At 39.7% G+C, this 20,315-nt stretch overlaps 1 protein-coding gene across 12 annotated transcripts in view; it reads right to left on the bottom strand.

The window, feature by feature from the left end:
• Positions 1 to 8,886: 8,886 nt before the first annotated feature.
• The window catches only part of SPTSSB (serine palmitoyltransferase small subunit B), a 31,075-nt gene continuing 19,646 nt past the window's right edge, over positions 8,887 to 20,315 (bottom strand). For 6 of the 12 annotated variants that reach the window (XM_060298443.2, XM_060298441.1, XM_060298444.1 and 3 more), the window contains one exon: positions 8,888 to 11,496. In XM_060298443.2, coding sequence (XP_060154426.1) covers positions 11,234 to 11,464 — 231 coding nt within the window. In that variant the 5' untranslated portion in view covers positions 11,465 to 11,496 and the 3' untranslated portion in view covers positions 8,888 to 11,233. Of the gene's footprint in view, positions 11,497 to 13,424; positions 13,542 to 18,382; positions 18,404 to 19,258; positions 19,668 to 20,315 lie in introns of those variants that run through there. The other 6 variants (XM_060298440.1, XM_060298446.1, XM_070045485.1 and 3 more) reach the window with 4 other exon arrangements.

Below are 20,315 nucleotides of genomic sequence, written 5' to 3'. Positions count from 1 at the left end.
TCCAGATTGTCCATTTTATTGGCATAGAGTTGCTTGTAGTAATCTCTCATGATCTTTTGTATTTCTGCAGTGTCAGTTGTTACTTTTCCTTTTTCATTTCTAATTCTATTGATTTGAGTCTTCTCCATTTTTTTCTTGATGAGTCTGGCTAGTGGTTTATCTATTTTGTTTATCTTCTCAAATAACTAGCTTTTAGTTTTATTGATCTTTGCTATTGTTTCCTTCATTTCTTTTTCATTTATTTCTGATCTGATTTTTATGATTTCTTTCCTTCTGCTAGCTTTGGGGTTTTTTTGTTCTTCTTTCTCTAATTGCTTGAGGTGCAGGGGTAGGTTGTTTATTCGAGATGTTTCCTGCTTCTTAAGGTGGGCTTGTATTGCTATAAACTTCCCCCTTAGAACTGCTTTTGTTGCATCCCGTAGGTTTTGGGTCGTTGTGTCTCCATTGTCATTTGTTTCTAGGTATTTGTTTTATTTCCTCTTTGATTATTTCAGTGATCACTTCATTATTAAGTAGTGTATTGTTTAGCCTCCATGTGTTTGTATTTTTTACAGATCTTTTCCTGTAATTGATATCTAGTCTCACGGCATTGTGGTCAGAAAAGATACTTGAAACAATTTCAATTTTCTTAAATTTACCAAGGCTTGATTTGTGACCCAAGATATGATCTATCCTGGATAATGTTCCATGAGCACTTGAGAAAAATGTGTATTCTGTTGTTTTTGGATGGAGTGTCCTATAAATATCATTTAAGTCCATGTTGTTTAATGTATCATTTAAAGCTTGTGTTTCCTTATTTATTTTCATTTTGGATGATCTGTCCATGGGTGAAAGTGGGGTGTTTAAGTCCCCTACTATGAATGTGTTACTGTCGATTTCCCCTTTTATGGCTGGTAGTATTTGCCTTACGTATTGAGGTGCTGCTATGTTGGGTGCATAAATATTTACAATTGTTATATCTTCTTCTTGGATCGATCCCTTGATCATTATGTAGTGTCCTTCTTTGTCTCTTTTAATAGTCCTTATTTTAAAGTCTATTTTGTCTGATATGAGAATTGCTACTCCAGCTTTCTTTTGGTTTCCATTTGCTTGAAATATCTTTTTCCATCCCCTTACTTTCAGTCTGTATGTGTCTCTAGGTCTGAAGTGGGTCTCTTGTAGACAGCATATATAAGGGTCTTGTTTGTGTATCCATTCAGCCAATCAGTGTCTTTTGGTGGGAGCATTTAGTCCATTTACATTTAAGGTAATTATCGATATGTATGTTCCTATTCCCATTTTCTAAATTGTTTTGGGTTCGTTATTGTAGGTCTTTTCCTTCTCTTGTGTTTCTTGTCTAGAGAAGTTCCTTTAGCATTTGTTGTAAAGCTGGTTTGGTGGTGCTGAACTCTCTCAGCTTTTGCTTGTCTGTAAAGGTTTTAATTTCTCCATCAAACCTGAATGAGATCCTTGCTGGGTAGAGTAGTCTTGGCTGCAGGTTTTTCTCCTTCATCACTCTCAGTATGTCCTGCCACTCCCTTCTGGCTTGTAGGCTTTCTGCTGAGAGATCAGCTGTTAACCTTATGGGGATTCCCTTATGTGTTATATGTTGTTTTTCCCTTGCTGCTTTTAATATGCTTTCTTTGTATTTAATTTTTGACAGTTTGATTAATATGTGTCTTGGCGTATTTCTCCTTGTATTTATCCTGTGTGGGACTCTCTGTGCTTCCTGGACTTGATTAACTATTTCCTTTCCCATATTAGGGAAGTTTTCAACTATAATCTCTTCAAATATTTTCTCAGTCCCTTTCTTTTTCTCTTCTTCTTCTGGAACCCCTATAATTCGAATGTTGGTGCGTTTAATGTTGTCCCAGAGGTCTCTGAGACTGTCCTCAGTTCTTTTCATTCTTTTTTCTTTATTCTGCTCTGCAGTAGTTATTTCCACTATTTTATCTTCCAGGTCACTTATCCGTTCTTCTGCCTCAGTTATTCTGCTATTGATCCCATCTAGAGTACTTTTAATTTCATTTATTGTGTTGTTCATCATTGCTTGTTTCATCTTTATTTCTTCTAGGTCCTTGTTAACTGTTTCTTGCATTTTGTCCATTCTATTTCCAAGATTTCGGATCATCCTTACTATCATTATTCTGAATTCTTTTTCAGGTAGACTGCCTATTTCCTCTTCATTTGTTAGGTCTGGTGGGTTTTTACCTTGCTCCTTCATCTGCTGTGTGTTTTTCTGTCTTCTCCTTTTGCTTATCTTACTGTGTTTGGGGTCTCCTTTTTGCAGACTGCAGGTTCGTAGTTCCCGCTGTTTTTGATGTCTGTCTCCAGTGGCTAAGGTTGGTTCAGTGAGTTGTGTAGGCTTCCTGGTGGAGGGGACTAGTGCCTGTGTTGTGGTGGATGAGGCTGGATCTTGTCTCTCTAGTGGGCAGGTTCACGTCTGGTGGTGTGTTTTGTGGTGTCTGTGGACTTATTATGATTTTAGGCAGCCTCTCTGCTAATGGGTGGGGTTGTGTTCCTGTTTTGCTAGTTGTTTGGCATAGGTTGTCCAGCACTGTGGCTTGCTGGTCGTTGAGTGAAGCTGGGTGCCGGTGTTAAGATGGAGGTCTCTGGGAGATTTTCGCTGTTTGATATTATGTGGAGCTGGGAGGTGTCTTGTTGACCAGTGTCCTGAAGTTGGCTCTCCTACCGCAGAGGCAGAGCCCTGACTCCTGGCTGGAGCACCAAGAGCCTTTCATCTAAACGGCTCAGAATAAAAGGGAGAAAAAGTAGAGAGAATTAGTAGAAGTATGAGGAAAGAAAGAAGGAAAGGAGGGAAGGAAGGAAGGAAGGAAGGAAGAAAGAAAGAAGCAAAGAAGGAAAGAAGGCAAGAAGGAAAGAAAGGAGGGAGGGAGGGAGGAAGGAAGGAAGGAGGGAAAGAAGGAAAAAAGACAGAAAGAAAGAAGATACAGTAAAAATAAAATAAAGTATAATAAAGTTATTGAATTAAAAAATTCTCATTTAGAAAAAAAAAAAAAGGGACGGACAGAACCTTAGGACAAATGTTGGAAGCAAAGCTATACAGACAAAATCTTACACAGAAGCATACACATACACCCTCACTAAAAGAGGTAAAGGGGGAAAAATCATAAATCTTGCTCTCAGAGACCACCTCCTCAATATGGGATGATTCGTTGTCTAAAGGAGGGAAGGAAGGAAGGAAAGAAAGAAAGAAAGAAACAATGAAGGTAAAGTATAATAACGTTATTAAAATTAATTATTAAGAAAAAATTTAAAAAAAAAACCATGGACGGATAGAACCCTTGGACAAATGGTGGAAGCAAGACTATACAGACAAGATCTCACACAGAAGCATACACATACACATTCACAAAAAGAGGAAAAGGGAAAAAAAAATCATAGATCTTGCTCCTAAAGTCCACTTCCTTAATTTGGGATGATTGGTTGTCTATTCAGGTATTCCACAGATGCAGGGTATATCAAGTTGATTGTGGAGCTTTAATCCGCTGCTTCTGAGGCTGCTGGGAGAGATTTCCCTTTCTCTTCTTTGTTCTCACAGCTCCCAGGGGCTCCGCTGTGGATTTGGCCCTGCCTCTGCCTGTAGGTCGCTGGAGGGCATCTGTTTTTTGCTCAGACAGGACGGGGTTAAAGGAGCCGCTGATTCGGGGGCTCTGGCGCACTCAGGCCGGCGGGGAGGGAGGGGCACGGAGTGCGGGGTGGGCCTGCGGCAGCAAAGGCCGGTGAGACTTTGCACCAGCCTGAGGCCCGGCGTGCGTTCTCCCGGGAAAGTTGTCCCTGGATCCCGGGAACCTGGCAGTGGCGGGCTGCACAGGCTCCGCGGAAGAGGGGTGTGCGGAGTTACCTGTGCTCGCACACAGGCCCCTTGGTGGCGGCAGCAGCAGCCTTAGCGTCTCCCGCCCGTCTCTGGGGTCCGCGCCTTTAGCCGCGGCTCGCGCCCTTCTCTGGAGTTCCTTTAAGCAGCGCTCTTAAACCCCTCTCCTCACGCACCGGGAAACAAAGAGGGAAGAAAAAGTCTCTTGCCTCTTCGGCAGGTGCAGACTTTTCCCCGGACTCCCTCCCGGCTAGCCGTGGTGCACTAACCCCTTCAGGCTATGTTCAAGCCGCCAACCCCAGTCCTCTCCCTGCGCTCCCTCCGAAACCCGAGCCTCAGAGCCTCAGCTCGCAGCCCCGCCTGCCCCGGCGGGTGAGCAGACAAGCCTCTCGGGCTGGTGAGTGCCGGTCAGCACCGATCCTCTGTGCAGGAATCTCCCCGCTTTGCCCTCCGCACCCGTTGCTGTGCACTCCTCCGCGGCTTTGAAGCTCCCCCCACCGCCTCCCGCAGTCTCCGCCCGCGAAGGGGCTTCCTAGTGTGTGGAAACTTTTCCTCTTTCACAGCTCCCTCCCACTGGTGCAGGTGCCGTCCCTATTCTTTTGTCTCTGTTTTTTTCTTTTTTTTTCTTTTGTCCTACTCAGGTACGTGGGGACTTTCTTGCCTTTTGGGAGGTCTGAGGTCTTCTGCCAGCCTTCAGTAGGTGTTCTGTAGGAGTTGTTCCACGTGTAGATGTATTTCTGGTGTATCTGTGGGGAGGAAGGTGATCTCCGCATCTTACTCTTCCGCCATCTTCCTCTCATTCCTCTGTTGGAAGATTTTTAATCACGGTCTCAATTTCAGTGCTTGTGATTGGTCTGTTTATATTTTCTATTTCTTCCTGGTTCAGTGACGGAAGGTTTTGCTTTTCTAAGAATTTGTCCATTTCCTCCAGGTTGTCCATTTTATTGGCATATAGTTGCTTGTAGTAATCTCTCATGATTCTTTGTATTTCTGCAGTGTCAGTTGTTACTTCTTTTTCATTACTGATTCTGTTGATTTGAGTCGTCTCCCTTTTATTCTTGATGAGTCTGGCTAATGGTTTATCAATTTTGTTTATCTTCACAAAGAACCAGGTTTTAGTTTTATTGATCTTTGCTATTGTTTTCTTCATTTATTTCTGATCTGATCTTTATGATTTCTTTCCTTCTGCTAACTTTGGGTTTTTTTTTTTTTTGTTGTTCTTCTTTCTCTAATTGCTTTAGGTGTAAGGTTAGGTTGTTTATTTGAGATGTTTCTTGTTTCTTCAGGTAGGATTGTATTGCTATAAAATTCCCTCTTAAAACTGCTGTTGCTGCATCCCGTAGGTTTTGAGTCATGTTTACATTGTCATTTGTTTGTAGGTATTTTTTGATTTCCTCTTTGATTTTTTCAGTGATCTCTGTGTTATTAAGTAGTGTATTGTTTAGCCTCCATGTGTTTGTATTTTTTTTATAGATTTTTTTTCCTGTAATTGATATCTAGTCTAATAGTGTTGTGTTCGGAAAAGGTACTTGATACGATTTCAATTTTCTTAAATTTACCAAGGCTTGATTTGTTACCCAAGATATGATGTATCCTGGAAAATGTTCCATGAGCACTTGAGAAGAAAGTGTATTCTGTTGTTTTTGGATGGAATGTCCTATAAATATCAATTAAGTCCATGTTGTTTAATGTATCATTTAAAGCTTGTGTTTCCTTATTTATTTTCATTTTGGATGATCTGTCCATTGGTGTAAGTGAGGTGTTAAAGTCCCCCACTGTTATTTTGTTACTGTCGATTTCCTCTTTTATAGCTGTTAGCAGTTGCCTTATGTATTGAGGTGCTCCTATGTTGGGTGCATAAATATTTACAATTGTTATATCTTCTTCTTGGATTGATCCCTTGATCATTATGTCATGTCCTTCTTTGTCTCTTGTAATAGTCTTTATTTTAAAGTCTATGAGAATTGCTACTTCAGCTTTCTTTTGATTTCCATTTGCATGGAATATCTTTTTCCATTTCCTCACTTTCAGTCTGTATGTGTCTGAGGTGGGTCTGAAGTGGGTCTCTTATAGACAGCATATATATGACTCTCGTTTTTGTATCCATTCAGCCAGTCTATGTCTTTTGGTTGGAGTATTTAATCCATTTACATTTAAGGTAATTATCGATATGTATGTTCCTATTACCATTTTCTTAACTCTTTTGGATTTGTTTTTGTAGGTCTTTTTCTTCTCTTGTGTTTCCTGCCTAGAGAAGTTCCTTTAGCATTTGTTGTAAAGCTGGTTTGGTGGTGCTGAATTCCCTTAGCTTTTGCTTGTCTGTAAAGGTTTTAGTTTCTCTGTCAAATCTGAATGAGATCCTTGCTGGGTAGAGTAATCTTAATTGTAGGTTTTTCCCTTTCATCACTTTAAATATGTCCTGCCACTCCCTTCTGGCTTGCAGAGTTTCTGCTGAAAGATCAGCTGTTAACCTGATGGGGATTCCGTTATGTTATTTGTTGTTTTTCCCTTGGTGCTTTTAGTATTTTTTCTTTGTATTTAATTTTTGATGGTTTGATTAATATGTGTCTTGGTGTGTTTCTCCTTGGATTTATCCTGTATGGGGCTCTCTGCATTTCCTGGACTTGGTTGACTATTTACTTTCCCATATTAGGGAAGTTTTCAACTATAATCTCTTCAAATATTTTCTCAGTCCCTCTCTTTTTCTCTTCTTCTTCTGGGACCCCTATAATTCGAATGTTGATTCATTTAATGTTGTCCCAGAAGTCTCTGAGACTGTCCTCAGTTCTTTTCATTCTTTTTTCTTTATTCTGCTCTGCAGTAGTTATTTCCACTATTTTATCTTCCAGGTCACTTATCTGTTCTTCTGCCTCAGTTATTCTGCTATTGATGCCTTCTAGAGAATTTTTAATGTCATTTATTGTGTTGTTCATCATTGTTTGTTTGCTCTTTAGTTCTTCTAGGTCCTTGTTAAACGTTTCCTGTATTTTCTCCATTCTGTTTCCAAGATTTTGGATCATCTTTACTATCATTACTCTGAATTCTTTTTCAGGTAGACTGTCTATTTCCTCTTCATTTGTTTGGTCTGGTGGGGTTTTACCTTGCTCCTTCATCTGCTGTGTGTTTGTCTGTCTTCTCATTTTGCTTATCTTACTATGTTTAGGGTCCTCTTTTCTCAGGCTGCATGTCCATAGTTCCCTTTCTTTTTGGTGTCTGCCCCCAGTGGCTAAGGTTGGTTCAGTGAGTTGTGTAGGCTTCCTGGTGGAGGGGACTAGTGCCTGTGTTGTGGTGGATGAGGCTGGTACTTGTCTTTCTGGTGGGCAGGTTCACGTCTGGTGGTGTGTTTTGTGGTGTCTGTGGACTTATTATGATTTTAGGCAGCCTCTCTGCTAATGGGTGGGGTTGTGTTCCTGTTTTGCTAGTTGTTTGGTATAGGGTGTCCAGCTTGCTGGACTGTAGCTTGCTGGTCATTGAGTGGAGCTGGGTCTTAGTTTTGAGACGGAGATCTCTTTCACCATTTAATATTACATGGAGCTGGGAAGTCTCTTTTGGACCAATGTCCTGAACTCGGCTCTCCCACCTCAGAGGCACAGGCCTGACACCCAGCCGGAGCACAGTCAGCGCCACGGCTGCTAGTGTTGGAGGGTCACCTACAGAGGCAGGGGGTGGCTGTGGCTTACCATGGGGACAAGAACACTGGCAGCAGAAGTTCTGGGAAGTGCTCCTTGGCATGAGCCCTCCCAGAGTCCGCCATTAGCCCCACCAAAACTCTATCCTTTCTTATGGGCAGCTGATTGGCTCTGGAAATAACTTTCCCAAAATGAGGAGGATGTTTCCTTTAGATGAGTTAGATGTTTTTAAAAAAATACGTTGTGTATTTAATGAAATTCCTCCTTTGATCCAACCCATAGCAAGATTTGTTGACTTTCTAGCTCCAAAAACTATGTCACATCAGACCGTGTGTCTCTGTCTCTGATGCCACCATCTTAGTCTGGCTCTCATCTGCTCTAGGTCCTCCTGCTCAGACTCATGCCCCATCCCATCCACTCTCACAGCAGCCAGTGTCCTCATCTTACATTGTACAGGACCCCACCCTCCACATCGCCCCCCTTCTTAGAGACCTGCAATGAGAGAAGTTTGAATTCCCCTAATGCAATGCCCCTTCTGTGCCCCACTGTCCCCCACCCTCTGTTACTTTCTCTCCAGCCCTCTGCTGTTTCTTTCATAAAACCTTATAAGAATTTATAAATAGTTCATTTGCTTATTTTTTTCTTGTGTCATCTTGCCTACCAGATTGTATGATTCATAAATTCAGGGATGTTTCTCTTTCTGTCTTGTTCATCTTTGTTTCTTAGTGGCAAGCTTAATGACTAGTACATGGTGGACTTTTTCCCCAGCATTTTTTAAATAAAAAATTTCAAACATACAGCACAGAGAATTTTATAATGAACACCTGAATACCTAACCCCTAGTTTCTACTGTACTTTCTTCATCACATATCTATCTCTCTCTCTATTCCTGTATCTACCCTCAACACGTGGTTGACTTTTAATACATTTGTTGAATGAATGAGCAAATGAAGAATGTTACTCTTTTGGTCAATAGCCTGAAGCTATACATCCTGAGCTTCCTTGTTTCTGAGTGGAAAGAGGGTATGGGGAGCTACGTCATGTTTCGTGGGATGTGTATCTGCTTAGCTCCGTACCAGGCATTGGGCCAGAAACTGAGGATGCAGAAATAAGGACAAATTTCCTGCCTTCCAGAGGCACAGCCTCCACTAGCGAGAAGACCCAAATATGTTAGTGATAGAAGAAATAAGCAGAAAATGTTGACTAGCAATTTTTTTTCACTTGTGTGACTTGTTAATAAAGACTGACCAGTCCTATCTTGATGTTCAAACTGCCTGATTTCTTGGCCTTTTGTGTTTTTTGTTGCACAAGTAGACAAAAGCGATTGTTTACTTGGCCAAAGCCAGTGAAGGAATATTTTATGATTCCTAGTTTAGTGAGTGACAAATTCAAGCCCATTTGAACCATGAAACTCTTAGCTTTATTTTTTTTTAAAGTTCTGTACATACCATTGAAATATACAAATAATAGAAGCAAAAGAAAAGCATATAAATGTTCCTAATCTAGGCTAACTATGGTCAAGGTAAAGAGCATCTCTGCTTAGTCTAGAAAATCGACAGAGCAGAGCAGGTAGAGCTTTCTTCCCTTCTGCATGCAGATAGTTTTTTCTAAACTATGTTTGATTATATTTTTTGGACCCTGTGTTTATTATTTTGATCGCTCAGAGGAAATGCTTACCTTTGAAGTAACATCCTAGGGCAGTGCTTTGCAATATCCTTTATTAAGCTTTACTGTGTCTATTCACATTTATAATATTTTGATTCTTATTTTAGAAGGAGGATTTTTAGAAGGTCAGTGTAGTATCTTTGTGATTGAATTCCAAGAGTACTTAGCAGGGGTCCATGTATATAAGGGTGTTGAATCATTGTGAACTGGGAACGCATTCAAGTTCAAGCTTAACTGAGAATCCTCTGTTAAATATTTAAAAGTGAAGCATTCTTTTAAAAGAGGCCTATGGGCCTGGACAGCATAGAAATGGGTGAACACAGCACCGCTAAGCCGCAAAAGCTGAGCTTGTTCCTCCAACCTTGGCTGTCTCCTCAGCCCCTCACCCCTTTTATTGATGGCGTTCTGCTTTCTAACATGTTTGGGATCCCCAGCCCATTAACTTTCATTTGCTCACATTGTCCTTCCATGGGCTTCCATGTGGCAAATATTTCAGGTCCCAGTGTGGTCCTGACCTGGATTTGCTTCCTGGCTTTGCCACTAGTAGTTAAAGGACCTCGAACAAGAAATGTACTTTTTCCAAGTTCTAGGTCCCTTACCTGTAACTGGGAGACCTTAAAACCTACTTCAACATGTAAAACATGTCCACCATGGAGAAGACTCTTGATAAATATATCAGTAGTTTTACCCTACCATCTTAAGATCAGTTACCACCTTGGATCACTAAGAAATGATGTTTGCAGAGAAATATGGATGTAAGCACCTAGATATTTAGTGCAATAGGAGAAAAAAGCAAATCTGAAGGTGGATATTTTATTTATAAAATTAAACCTAATTTATTTTGCAAAAATCAACACATACATGTTCAGATCTGGTTTATCTTCAAAACATGTGTTTTTGTTTTTTTAACAAACATGCAAGCTAATTTGGCATGCCAAACATTTTTCTCTTTAGCTCTCCTTGGAAAAATTTTTTTTCATAACACAAACAAGGGTGCAAATATTGTCCAAAAACTATTTACATTTTTACCCTCCAGAATTACTAACATTAAGATTTATTGAGAGGAAAGAAAAACTGCAAGGTTTTGCCTTTGGCATTCACATTTGATTCAGCAGTATAATTAAAAACTTGTATTTGTTTTTAAGATAAACACTTTGAAGGAAATTTAATAAATCTTGGTTTTGCTCTGCAAAGGAGCCACTGTATCAAAACATTTAACTGGAGCTGTCAAGTTCCTGCTGGTAGAATATTACTTCCAGCCTATTTATTAGCTTTTCTTCCTGTAGCCCAATATATGATTCCCCCCACCCCACCCCTCCACTGAGTGAAAGCACAGAAAGGATGCAATTTCTTGTCTCTTTTCCCCCAGCATCATGCAAGGCAAGGCAGCATCACAAGTCACAGAATCTGAATTTACTTTGATTGTATATTTTTTCTTACACTTAAAATGATTTTGTATTATAATACTTACTGGGTCATCTAAAATCAACATTGTTGATTTTAAACTGTTATAAAGCCATACTTTTAGAGACATTTGAAACAATTCATGAACCATGTCTGAAAGGAGATAATTACCTTCAACCTATTCTTTTGTGCTTGAAGTAAAAGAATTTTAGGTATCAGCAGGTTACTAGAAAATAAGACTTTAGGGGGTCTATATAATTTATTCAGATCTTTTTGTATATTGTAAACAAGGATAGGATACTTTTGACAGTAGTGTATGAACAATTTTTTAAAAAATATATCCTTATCCTTCACTATAGAATAGGTATCAAGAGAGCATTTTAAATATGATTCTGATAGGTCTCTTATGAGCCTACTTCCCAGAAGAAGTTGATATGAAATTTCCCAATTAAAAACAAAATCTAAAGTCATAGATTTAAGCTGAGAGAATATGGTATGTGAGGTAAGGTCATTGTGTTATCTATGGTCTGATGCACAATGTAGCACGTACAAAAGAACCTAAAGAGACATCTATCTCAAATTTCAGGCAGGATATAAGAGTGCATAGAGAGGATAGAGCTTTTCAGGTGAGACAGTGAAAGAAGCTACAGTATTCACCTAAATTAATACATTGTAAGCAACGTACACATATGTAATGCCAGTTCACAGTTTACAAACAAGATCAATTAGAAATTGTACTGTGATAGCCACACATTTTGGAGAAAAATTCCCAAGCCAGGCGAATGTGGATTGGGATAAAAACATAGGCGGTGTATACCACCATAGCAAAAATGGTTAGTAAGATGGTATTGAACATGGATCGCTCCCAGGGCTCCAAGACAGCACAGCAGCTAATGATTTGGTATTGATAGTAGAGCCAGGAGAAATAGTCCTTCACACGTTTGAAATCCATGGCTGGTTCCTTCAAGCTGCAGAAAGTCTGTCCTGTTAAAAAAGGTAACAGATTAGAAGAAAAAAAAAAATAAGGCACTAAACACAGAATCTTCTGATATTTTCATGATCTCAGCATGTCAAAAATTTTCAAAGAATGTTAATGATCATTGAGTGAATTACTAATAGGAATATTATATGGAAATAATAACAACATATTAATCATAGGAATTAATAATATTGCCATTACTACTAATAATTACTACTAGAATGAATAGCAATAATATTATTAACAGTGACATCTAAAAATAATTGCTAGTAATAACTCTAGTGATAATAATATCTACAGTTGAGTCTAACCACATTTTCTTTAGCCCTGTACATTTAGAGAGATAAATGTGAGTTTTCTATTTCCTACAGCATATATTCTGGTAGAAGATTAAAGAATAGTGTGCAGAAAAGAGTTAATATAGCAAACCTGAGGCTGCTATTTTTAGAAGGGTCCTTGGCTGGCATCTGGGAACTTGGCTTTTGGAATGTTCTTTCTGTTCCCTAATGGATAAGGATGATTCACTATGCCTAGACAGTGCAAACACTGTAATTTATGGTGAATACCTGCTGTATTCTGGGAGTCTGGAATTTTTGTAATTGCCAGGCAAAGAGTGTCCATGTGAGCAGCCCCAATAAAAACCTTGGTGCTGAGTCTCTAATGGGCTTCCCTGAGCAGAAACATTGACATGTATCACTGCACTTTTTGCTGGTAAAGAAAGAGGCACACTTGGTGTGTCCACTCATGGGAGGAAGAGAACATCTGAAGCCTGTAAATGGATTTCTTCAGACTCCAACCGTGTCTGTCTTCCTGACTGATCCTGTTGTATATCTTTTTGCTATAATAAACCTGAGCTGTGAGTGCGAATATATGTTGAGTCCTATGAGTCTTTCTAGTGAGGCACTGGACATATAGATGGTCTTGGGACCTCTGAAACAAAGGTGAAGCCCAAAGTGTACCTTTGGGTGGTCATTTGGTTTTTGGGTAGAGAACTTATGAAAGCCATATAAAAATGTTTTGTTGGCCCTCAGATAGGATCACAGTTAAAACTATGTGGAAAACCTCCCAGAAGGAAGGGCATCTATCATTTCTTTTTTTTTTTGATATACCAATTTTTTTTTTTTTTTTTTTTTTTGTGGTACGCGGGCCTCTCACTGCTGTGGCCTCTCCTGTTGCGGAGCACAGGCTCTGGACGCGCAGGCTCAGCGGCCATGGCTCACGGCCCCAGCCGCTCCGTGGCATGTGGGAACCCCCCGGACCAGGGCACGAACCCCTGTCCCCTGCATCGGCAGGCGGACTCAACCACTGCACCACCAGGGAAGCCCGATATACCAATTTTTATTTATTCATTCATTTCTTAAAGATTCTTGGGAAGATTTTGCAGACAGAGACATGGTGGGTGTCCCTGGGGAGACAAGCTGGCCTGTACCTACTGTGCTTACTCCTAGGAGTATCATGGTGCTACATCATCTAAGTCCACCTTGATAACTTTTATTATTCAAATCACAGTTAAATATTTTTGAAGATCATTCCTGTGTTCTGACCTGAATGTATCTCTCTTTTATTTGATTCTCTTTTGAGTAAAAGCAAGATGTTTTTGCTCCATAAGACCGTGGACTCAGGCTATGGGGAGACTCTCATGATCCTAATGCCTGGCACAGAGACTGTCATCAGTAAATACTTGCTGAACAAATGAGTAAATGAATGAATGACAAGTAACCAACTTAAAAAAATAATTATAGATGACTCGCAGTCCCGACCTAAGTGGGATACGGTAGGCTATTGCTGACTTTCAATAACTTGGCTTTGATAGTAAGGAACCCTTTCTGACAAGGAAAATTTCCACAAAAACTTAAAGTGGGAAAGTCTCTGTGTTTCCAGGTCATGATTATTTGTAATAATGGCCAGAGTAATCCAAGTAAGTAGATAATACCTTTACTTAGTCTCCTAGAAGCCAGAGTGGAGACGAAGTAATTGGATTTGAATGGTTTGTCCTGGCAGGTGGACTTCAGTGAGAAGTTACCTCCAATGTTCTTTTTCCCTCCTAACTCTGGTTGCAGAGAAAGAGCAAAGGTCAAAGGTTTAAAAGAAAATGAATGACAGAAGAAGTGATAATTTCAGTGAACAATATTATCCAAGCAACCAAGACTTTCCACTGATAGGCTGAAAGAGAGAAATTAGGAGGTATCCTTATTTGAGCTTTTAGGCTGTCCCATGAGACAACTGTATATTTCAAACTAAATTTAATTTTTAAAAATCTTATTGATGGATACCCACACTTGCTCCTCTTCATTACCTAGACAGAGTTTGGGGTGGCGCCAGGTAACTGATCAGGAGTGTGAGAGTCCATTCACCAGATATGAAGTTCCAGACTGTGCTGGGTGAAGGTGGGAGAATGATGGCTCAGACAGGCCCAGACCCACCTCTTAGAAAGCTTGGTCCAGTTGGGAAGACAGGTAGCAATCAAATAATGTACACAAATATAAAATTATCTACTGTATTATGCCCTAAAGGGCAAGAGCAATGTATAAGGGGCTGTGGGAAACCTAATCCAGTCTGAGTATGTCTCTGGGGAAGAGATATTTGAGATAAAATCCAGGAGATGATTGTGAATCTAACAGATAAAATGAGTAGTCAGATGGGGAGAATGGACAAGACATAGGGATCGACGTGTGTTTGTGCAAAGGTTAGGGATGGGAAGGAGCTTGATAGGCGGTCAAGGGAATGACCAGAGTGAGGCCAAGTGCCCTAGGGCCTTAGCTGAGTGGGCAAAGTATTTTGTCTTGATCCTATGAGTGAGGGGGCTCCAAAGGTTTTTAACAGGGGAATGCTGTGGTGGGTTTGAGAGGATGAGCCTTTAAGATCATATGGACATGTTGCCTTCCCTGCATTCTAAAGCCAAACTGAAATGATTTTGAATACCAATCATTTCAGTAAATCTATGCCTCTGCTGTCTCATGGGCGTTACTCATTCAGAATCAACCATATACTGAAAATCTGTTTAAAATATTCTTAATATTCTTTTTACTTTTATAAATGAGATAAATTACTCATTTAGAAACATCATTGACTTCTTCTCTCTATATTTTAGCTTTTAAAAATTTATTAATTAACTGCCTGCCTATTGCTTTCTCTTCAAAAATTAAATTTCTTGCTTGAGCAGCCCCAGTGGATACCTTGACTGCATCCTTGTGAGGGACCCTGAGCCAGAGGCATTAAGCTAAGTTGTGCCCAGATTTCTGAGCCATAGAAACCGTGAGGTGGTCAGTGTTCATTGTGTTAAACTGTAAAAGTCAGTCAGTCAGTCAAGGAGATGACAGTTCTAAAGCAGACCAACATGCATTACACCAAAGCTGGATACCTGGTAAGAACTTGGTCACATATTGCTAACAATTTAAAGAAATAAGATTAAAAAATTTTTTTCTTGCCCATTTCTACATTACGCTGGATCATTTCCCAGCCCTCTCAGTAGTCAGCTCTGACATGTAAAAAGTACTTTATTGTCACATCTCACTTCAGTCTCAAGTAAAAGAGTCAATAAAAAGCATTGATATCCCCCTTTTCTTTGATTCTTTTCCCCCTTATTAATGAAAAGCAATTTTAAAGATTATCTATTCATTGTTTCTCATGAAAAGGTGAGAAGAGAGTTGGTTATTGTTGGTAAATCATCTGCTACAACCTATTGTTAGAATATGCACTATATTGAGGTTCTGGATTTGCTTCAGTAATATGTTTTACTTCCTTTTGAGTCCATTTTTAAGTCTCCTGTGGCAGGGGTCCCCAAGCCCTGGGCCGTGGGCCACTACCGGTCTGTGGCCTTTTAGGAACCAGGCCGCACAGCAGGAGGTGAGCAGCAGGCAAGCGAGTGAAGCTTCATCTGCAGCTCCCCATTGCTCCCCACTGCTCCCCAATGTCACATTACTGCCTGAACCATCCCCCACCCCACCCCCACCCCCGGGAAAAATTGTCTTCCATGAAACCGGTCCCTGGTGCCACAAAGGTTGGGGACTGCTGTCCTATGGGACAACATGGAAGATTTAAGACAACCACTTTAGACAATTTAAGATGAGTAATGTGGGAAGGAGAATTCATTCATTCATTAAATAAGGGTATTTTGAGTATTACTATGTGGTTTTCTCTTAGTAGTAACAGCCTCAGAAGGAATCTGTTCCAAAATGGCATTGCAGACAGGAGATGCTCTTCTAGGCAGCAGCAAACTGGACCATGTAACAAACATGCAGTGACGAGGGGCCAGGAATTAGCACTAAATAGGGGGAAAGAGCATGGAAAAATGCTAAGGAGGAAGCTAGGAAAAGAGGCTGAATTTGAGAAATAAGATGACAAAAATGGCATGAAATTAATTATTCACAGGTAACCTAGAGCTAGATGACAGCAAACATCTTAATGTCTTAATCTTTCACAATCAAATGTGAAATTAACTTGCCCTTAAAGACCTGATGGCATATCCCAGTGAAGCTAAACAAGAGACTTAAAATGCTTACTTTATTCAAGCGCACCACACTTCTCCTTGTTTTTAATTATATGTTTTTTAAAAGGTGATTTCCCGTATACGGAAAAGAGGGAGGAAGTAGTTTGTTTCTTCTCCATCTCCTCCTCCTGCTTCTTTTAATTTTTTCTCTAAACTTGGTGATTTTTAAAACCCTCTTAAATCTTTAATGAGGTTGTACATTCAAAGTTGACACTGCCTAAGCACATTGTGGTATGTCTTCAGTGGTACAGTGGCCTGGATGGATTTGACTCTTAACAGCTGAAGCTGTGTGGTGATGCCTTCAGGTGACTGGGGAGGGTTGTGAGCCCCTGTGGGACACAAAGCGGGTGAAGCTCTCTGTAAAAAGTGGGGGTGAGGCAAGGGCCAGCACTGTTACCTGGAGGGATGGATACTGGGGCCTGAGGAAAGGCTTTTTCTGGGTCATTGTTTGTTTGCTTGTTTGTTTTTTAATGTTCCTTTTTTTCTATTGATGTATAGTTAACTTACAATGTTGTGTTAGTTTCAGGTGTACAGCACGATGATTCAAGTTATATGTGTGTGTGTGTGTATTCTTTTATAGATTCTTTTCTCTTATAGGTTATTACAAAATATTGAAAATATTGAATACTGTACTATACAGTAGGTCCTTGTTGGGTATCCATTTTACATATATAGTAGTGTGTATATGTTAATCCCAACCTCCTAATTTATCCCTCCCCACCCCCTTTCCCCTTTTGTAACCATAAGTGTGGTATATATATATATATATATATATATATATATACCACAACCAAACTATATATACAATGGAATGTTACTCAGCCATAAAAAAGAATGAAATAATGCCATTTGCAGCAACATGGATGGACCTAGAGATCATCATACTAAGTGAAGTAAGTCAGACAGACAAATACCATATGTCACTTATGTGGAATCTAACAAAAGGATACAAATGAACTTATTTGCAAAACAGAAATAGACCCACAGACATGGGCCATTGTTTTAAAAACAGGATAACATCTCCTTCTTCAGGAGGATCCATGTAGTACCACATTCTGAGATGCTTGATGGACTTGATTTATCAGGGTTTCTCTTGTAATAACAACAGAAACAATTTCTGTTTTCATAGGATTATCTGTAGCTTAGAAAGTGCTTTTTATTGCATTTTCATAATGGGTTTGGGACTAAGGACAGGCATTGGTTCAAGTTCTGACTTCTCCACTTGCTGAGTATGTGACCTTGGCCCAGTTACTTAAGTGTTCTGGGCCTCAAGTTCCTCATCTGTAAATGGAAATAATAATCCTTTATGTTTAAGGCTGCTGTGAGGATTAGCAAAAATGCAAGCAAAGCATCAATTAAAGGGATTTGTATGTGGAGGAAATACATAGATAGGAAGATGGAATCTAACTGGTGAAAGGCTTTCCCTCTCCCCCACTTCCTTTTATTTATTAAAAATAATTATTACCATGCTGGTAATCGCACCAGGAACTGGAGATACCATGGTGACTGAGACAGCCATGGCCATTGCCCCCAAGGATTATCATTCAGCTGGATATATTCCACAAATATATATTTTAGACAATATTTACCACATGTATTAGGTAGCTAAAGTGGAATCCTAGAATATCAGCAGCTGGATGGACCGTAGAATCCCCTAGACCCAATCACTCATTTTAAAGAAAAGTACCAAGACTATGAGGCTAACATTAAATTGATATTAAATTGGTTGACATCAAATTGGTTTGTCAAACTGAATTAAAGTGACTGGACTATTCCACGTGGTGAATACCCTGTGTTTCGTGAATTGACATTGGATGAAAGAAGCAAAAATTCCAATGGAGGTTTTCTGTGGTCTTCAAAGTTGATCAAGGACATTGAAATCAAGTGTGTAGGTATCTGGAAGACTTCAGCCTCACCCTCTCTCAGTTTCCCCAGGCTCTACTCTTCTCTTACTCAAGACTCTTTCCTGAAATCCCACTGTTCAGCTTCTCCTCTAGTAAAATGAAGGTCTGGCAAAGTCTTCATTTATTGCAAGTATTACTGGGAACTGGCAAAGCCTAAGGTTCTTGTTAGTAGTGTACAACTTAGCATGGATAAAAGACCCGAATAAGAGTTTTGCCAGGTTGGGGGAGAAACGGGGGAAGGAAGAGATTATTAGAGAAGGATTATGAGAGTCTTGGGAACCAGACAGAGGGAGAGTGATTTCTAAAGGGAACCCAGTGAATGAATGGGGGACACTGATCGTAGAAAACAGTGAGGACTTGGAATTCCCCTAAGAAGTTATCTCATAATTGATTGGAGAGTAAATGGCTATTTTTTATTTCTGAATGTCACTGAATGTATTTTTCTCTCACTAGATTTGTGTACAGTGGGGAAAAGTAAAGTTTAATCTCCTCTCTCACAACGAGAAGGTGAATTCCGGGGACTTGTGATCCACATTACTCAGGGGCAAGCCTTTCTTCTGGCCTGAACAGAGAAGGAGGTTAGAATAAATAAAGCAATAAAAAAACCCACATGCTCTCATGAACCCATGTATATGAGTCATGAAATGAGAACGCTGTGAAAGGGAACGTGCGGGGCGGTGGCAAAAGTAGAGACTGGGCTTGCTCAGGAGGCTTTTTGGTTTTGGTTCTCTCCATGGGAACAAGAGTGGTAAAAGGTTAGGCAACCACAATGAAAGATGAGTAGCAGAGGATTTGTTAGGGTGGCGCTTTCCTTGGAAATACTGCAAACGACTTCATCCTGCAGCCCTCCTCTGCCTAAAGAAAGTACTCCAAATTATTGGATTTTCTAAGGAAGGGATTTCCCTTTCTAAACATTAGCTAAAAATGAACCTTCCCTCCGGAGGAGGGGAAAAAGACTTAACACATTTTGGTTTAAATTTCCTTCTAAAATGTCAGAATCTGTGGCTGAAGAGAAAAGTCAGAAGGATTTGCAACTGAATTTGGGTTAACTCCTTCTCAACTTATTTTGGAATTCTACGTCAATCACCCAGCTTTTTTTGTGCTTCATATTTGGAACTTGAAAACCCGAGAAGGGGAAAAAGTATCCTGCCTGCTGCTGCAGAGAGAGATGCTGTATCTAAAAAGAGACTGTGTCTGTACTCGGAAGTAGCTTTCTTTGGAAAGAACTCAATAGATTTACTCAAGTTCAAGGCTTCCTTTAATTAAGAAATTCATTTAAAGAAGGAGCAGAGTGATGTCCTTCCAAAGAGTACAGTGTGAAAAAGGGTGATAAAAACGAGTAAATTTACAATGGAGGAGACCGATAAGCGCTACCTCAGCCAGCTGATCAGGGCCACCGTCAACAGTGATAACTCATTTGGTAGTATGTATCCATGATATGATGGCATGAAAATGGCACTTTACTTCTTTGGTCTTCCTCCCCCAAACCCACAACCTCAGTCTAATAATGAGAAAAAACATCAGACAAATTTTAACAGAAGAGCATCTTAAAAAATACCTGACCTTAAATTCTCCTAGTACCTAAAACTCTCAAGATCATCAGAAACAAGCAAAGTATGAAAGATTGTCACAGCCCAAAGGAGCCTAAGGAAACATGACCATTAAATGTAATGTGTAATGGATGGAATCCTGAAACAGAAAAAGGATTTTAGGTAAAAACTAAGTAAATTTGAGTAATGTATTGGCTTTAATAATAGCATACCAACATCGGCTCATTAACTGTAAGATGTGTCATACTAATGTAAGATGTTAATAGCAGAAACTGGGTGCAGGGTATATGGTAATTTGCTGTATTATCACCTCAATTTTTTCATAAGTCTAAAAATGTTCTAAACAATAAAGTCTATTAAAGTTTTTTGAAGGCAAAAAAATAATTAGGAAAGTCTTGAAAGGTCCAGAGTTACCCTTATTCCAAACTCCAATGAACTTTGCTTATGCTGTTCTGCCTTTCTGCAAAACTCTTCCTCATAACTTTGAACATAATTAAATAATAGTCTTCCATAAAGGACTGGCTTTCAAATATTTTCAAACACACCAGAGATGAAAAGTACATTTTACTTTTGATCCAGGGTACATACACGTACACATACACATACATATACCCATATAACTGAAATAAACATCTCTCAAAATAATACTCTGCACGTTGATATCTTATTTCTTATTCCATTCAGTTTCATTCTGCTGTGTTCTATGTTATTGTCTTCATTCATTACAAAATACCAATCGTGAGCTACCATATCGATTTCTTAACCCACCAATTGCAACCTGCAGTTGGAAAAACCCTCCTTTAAGGCTTATCTCAACTGCTAGCTTCTCCAAGATGTCTCTACATTGTCCAGTTTGGCAGACACTAGTCACATGTGGCAAT

This window comes from Globicephala melas, chromosome 4 (assembly GCF_963455315.2).
Source record: "Globicephala melas chromosome 4, mGloMel1.2, whole genome shotgun sequence".
In the NCBI taxonomy this organism is placed as follows: domain Eukaryota; kingdom Metazoa; phylum Chordata; class Mammalia; order Artiodactyla; family Delphinidae; genus Globicephala; species Globicephala melas.
The sequence above is the reverse complement of the archived record's forward strand: the minus strand, read 5'-3'. Positions and strand labels throughout refer to the sequence as shown.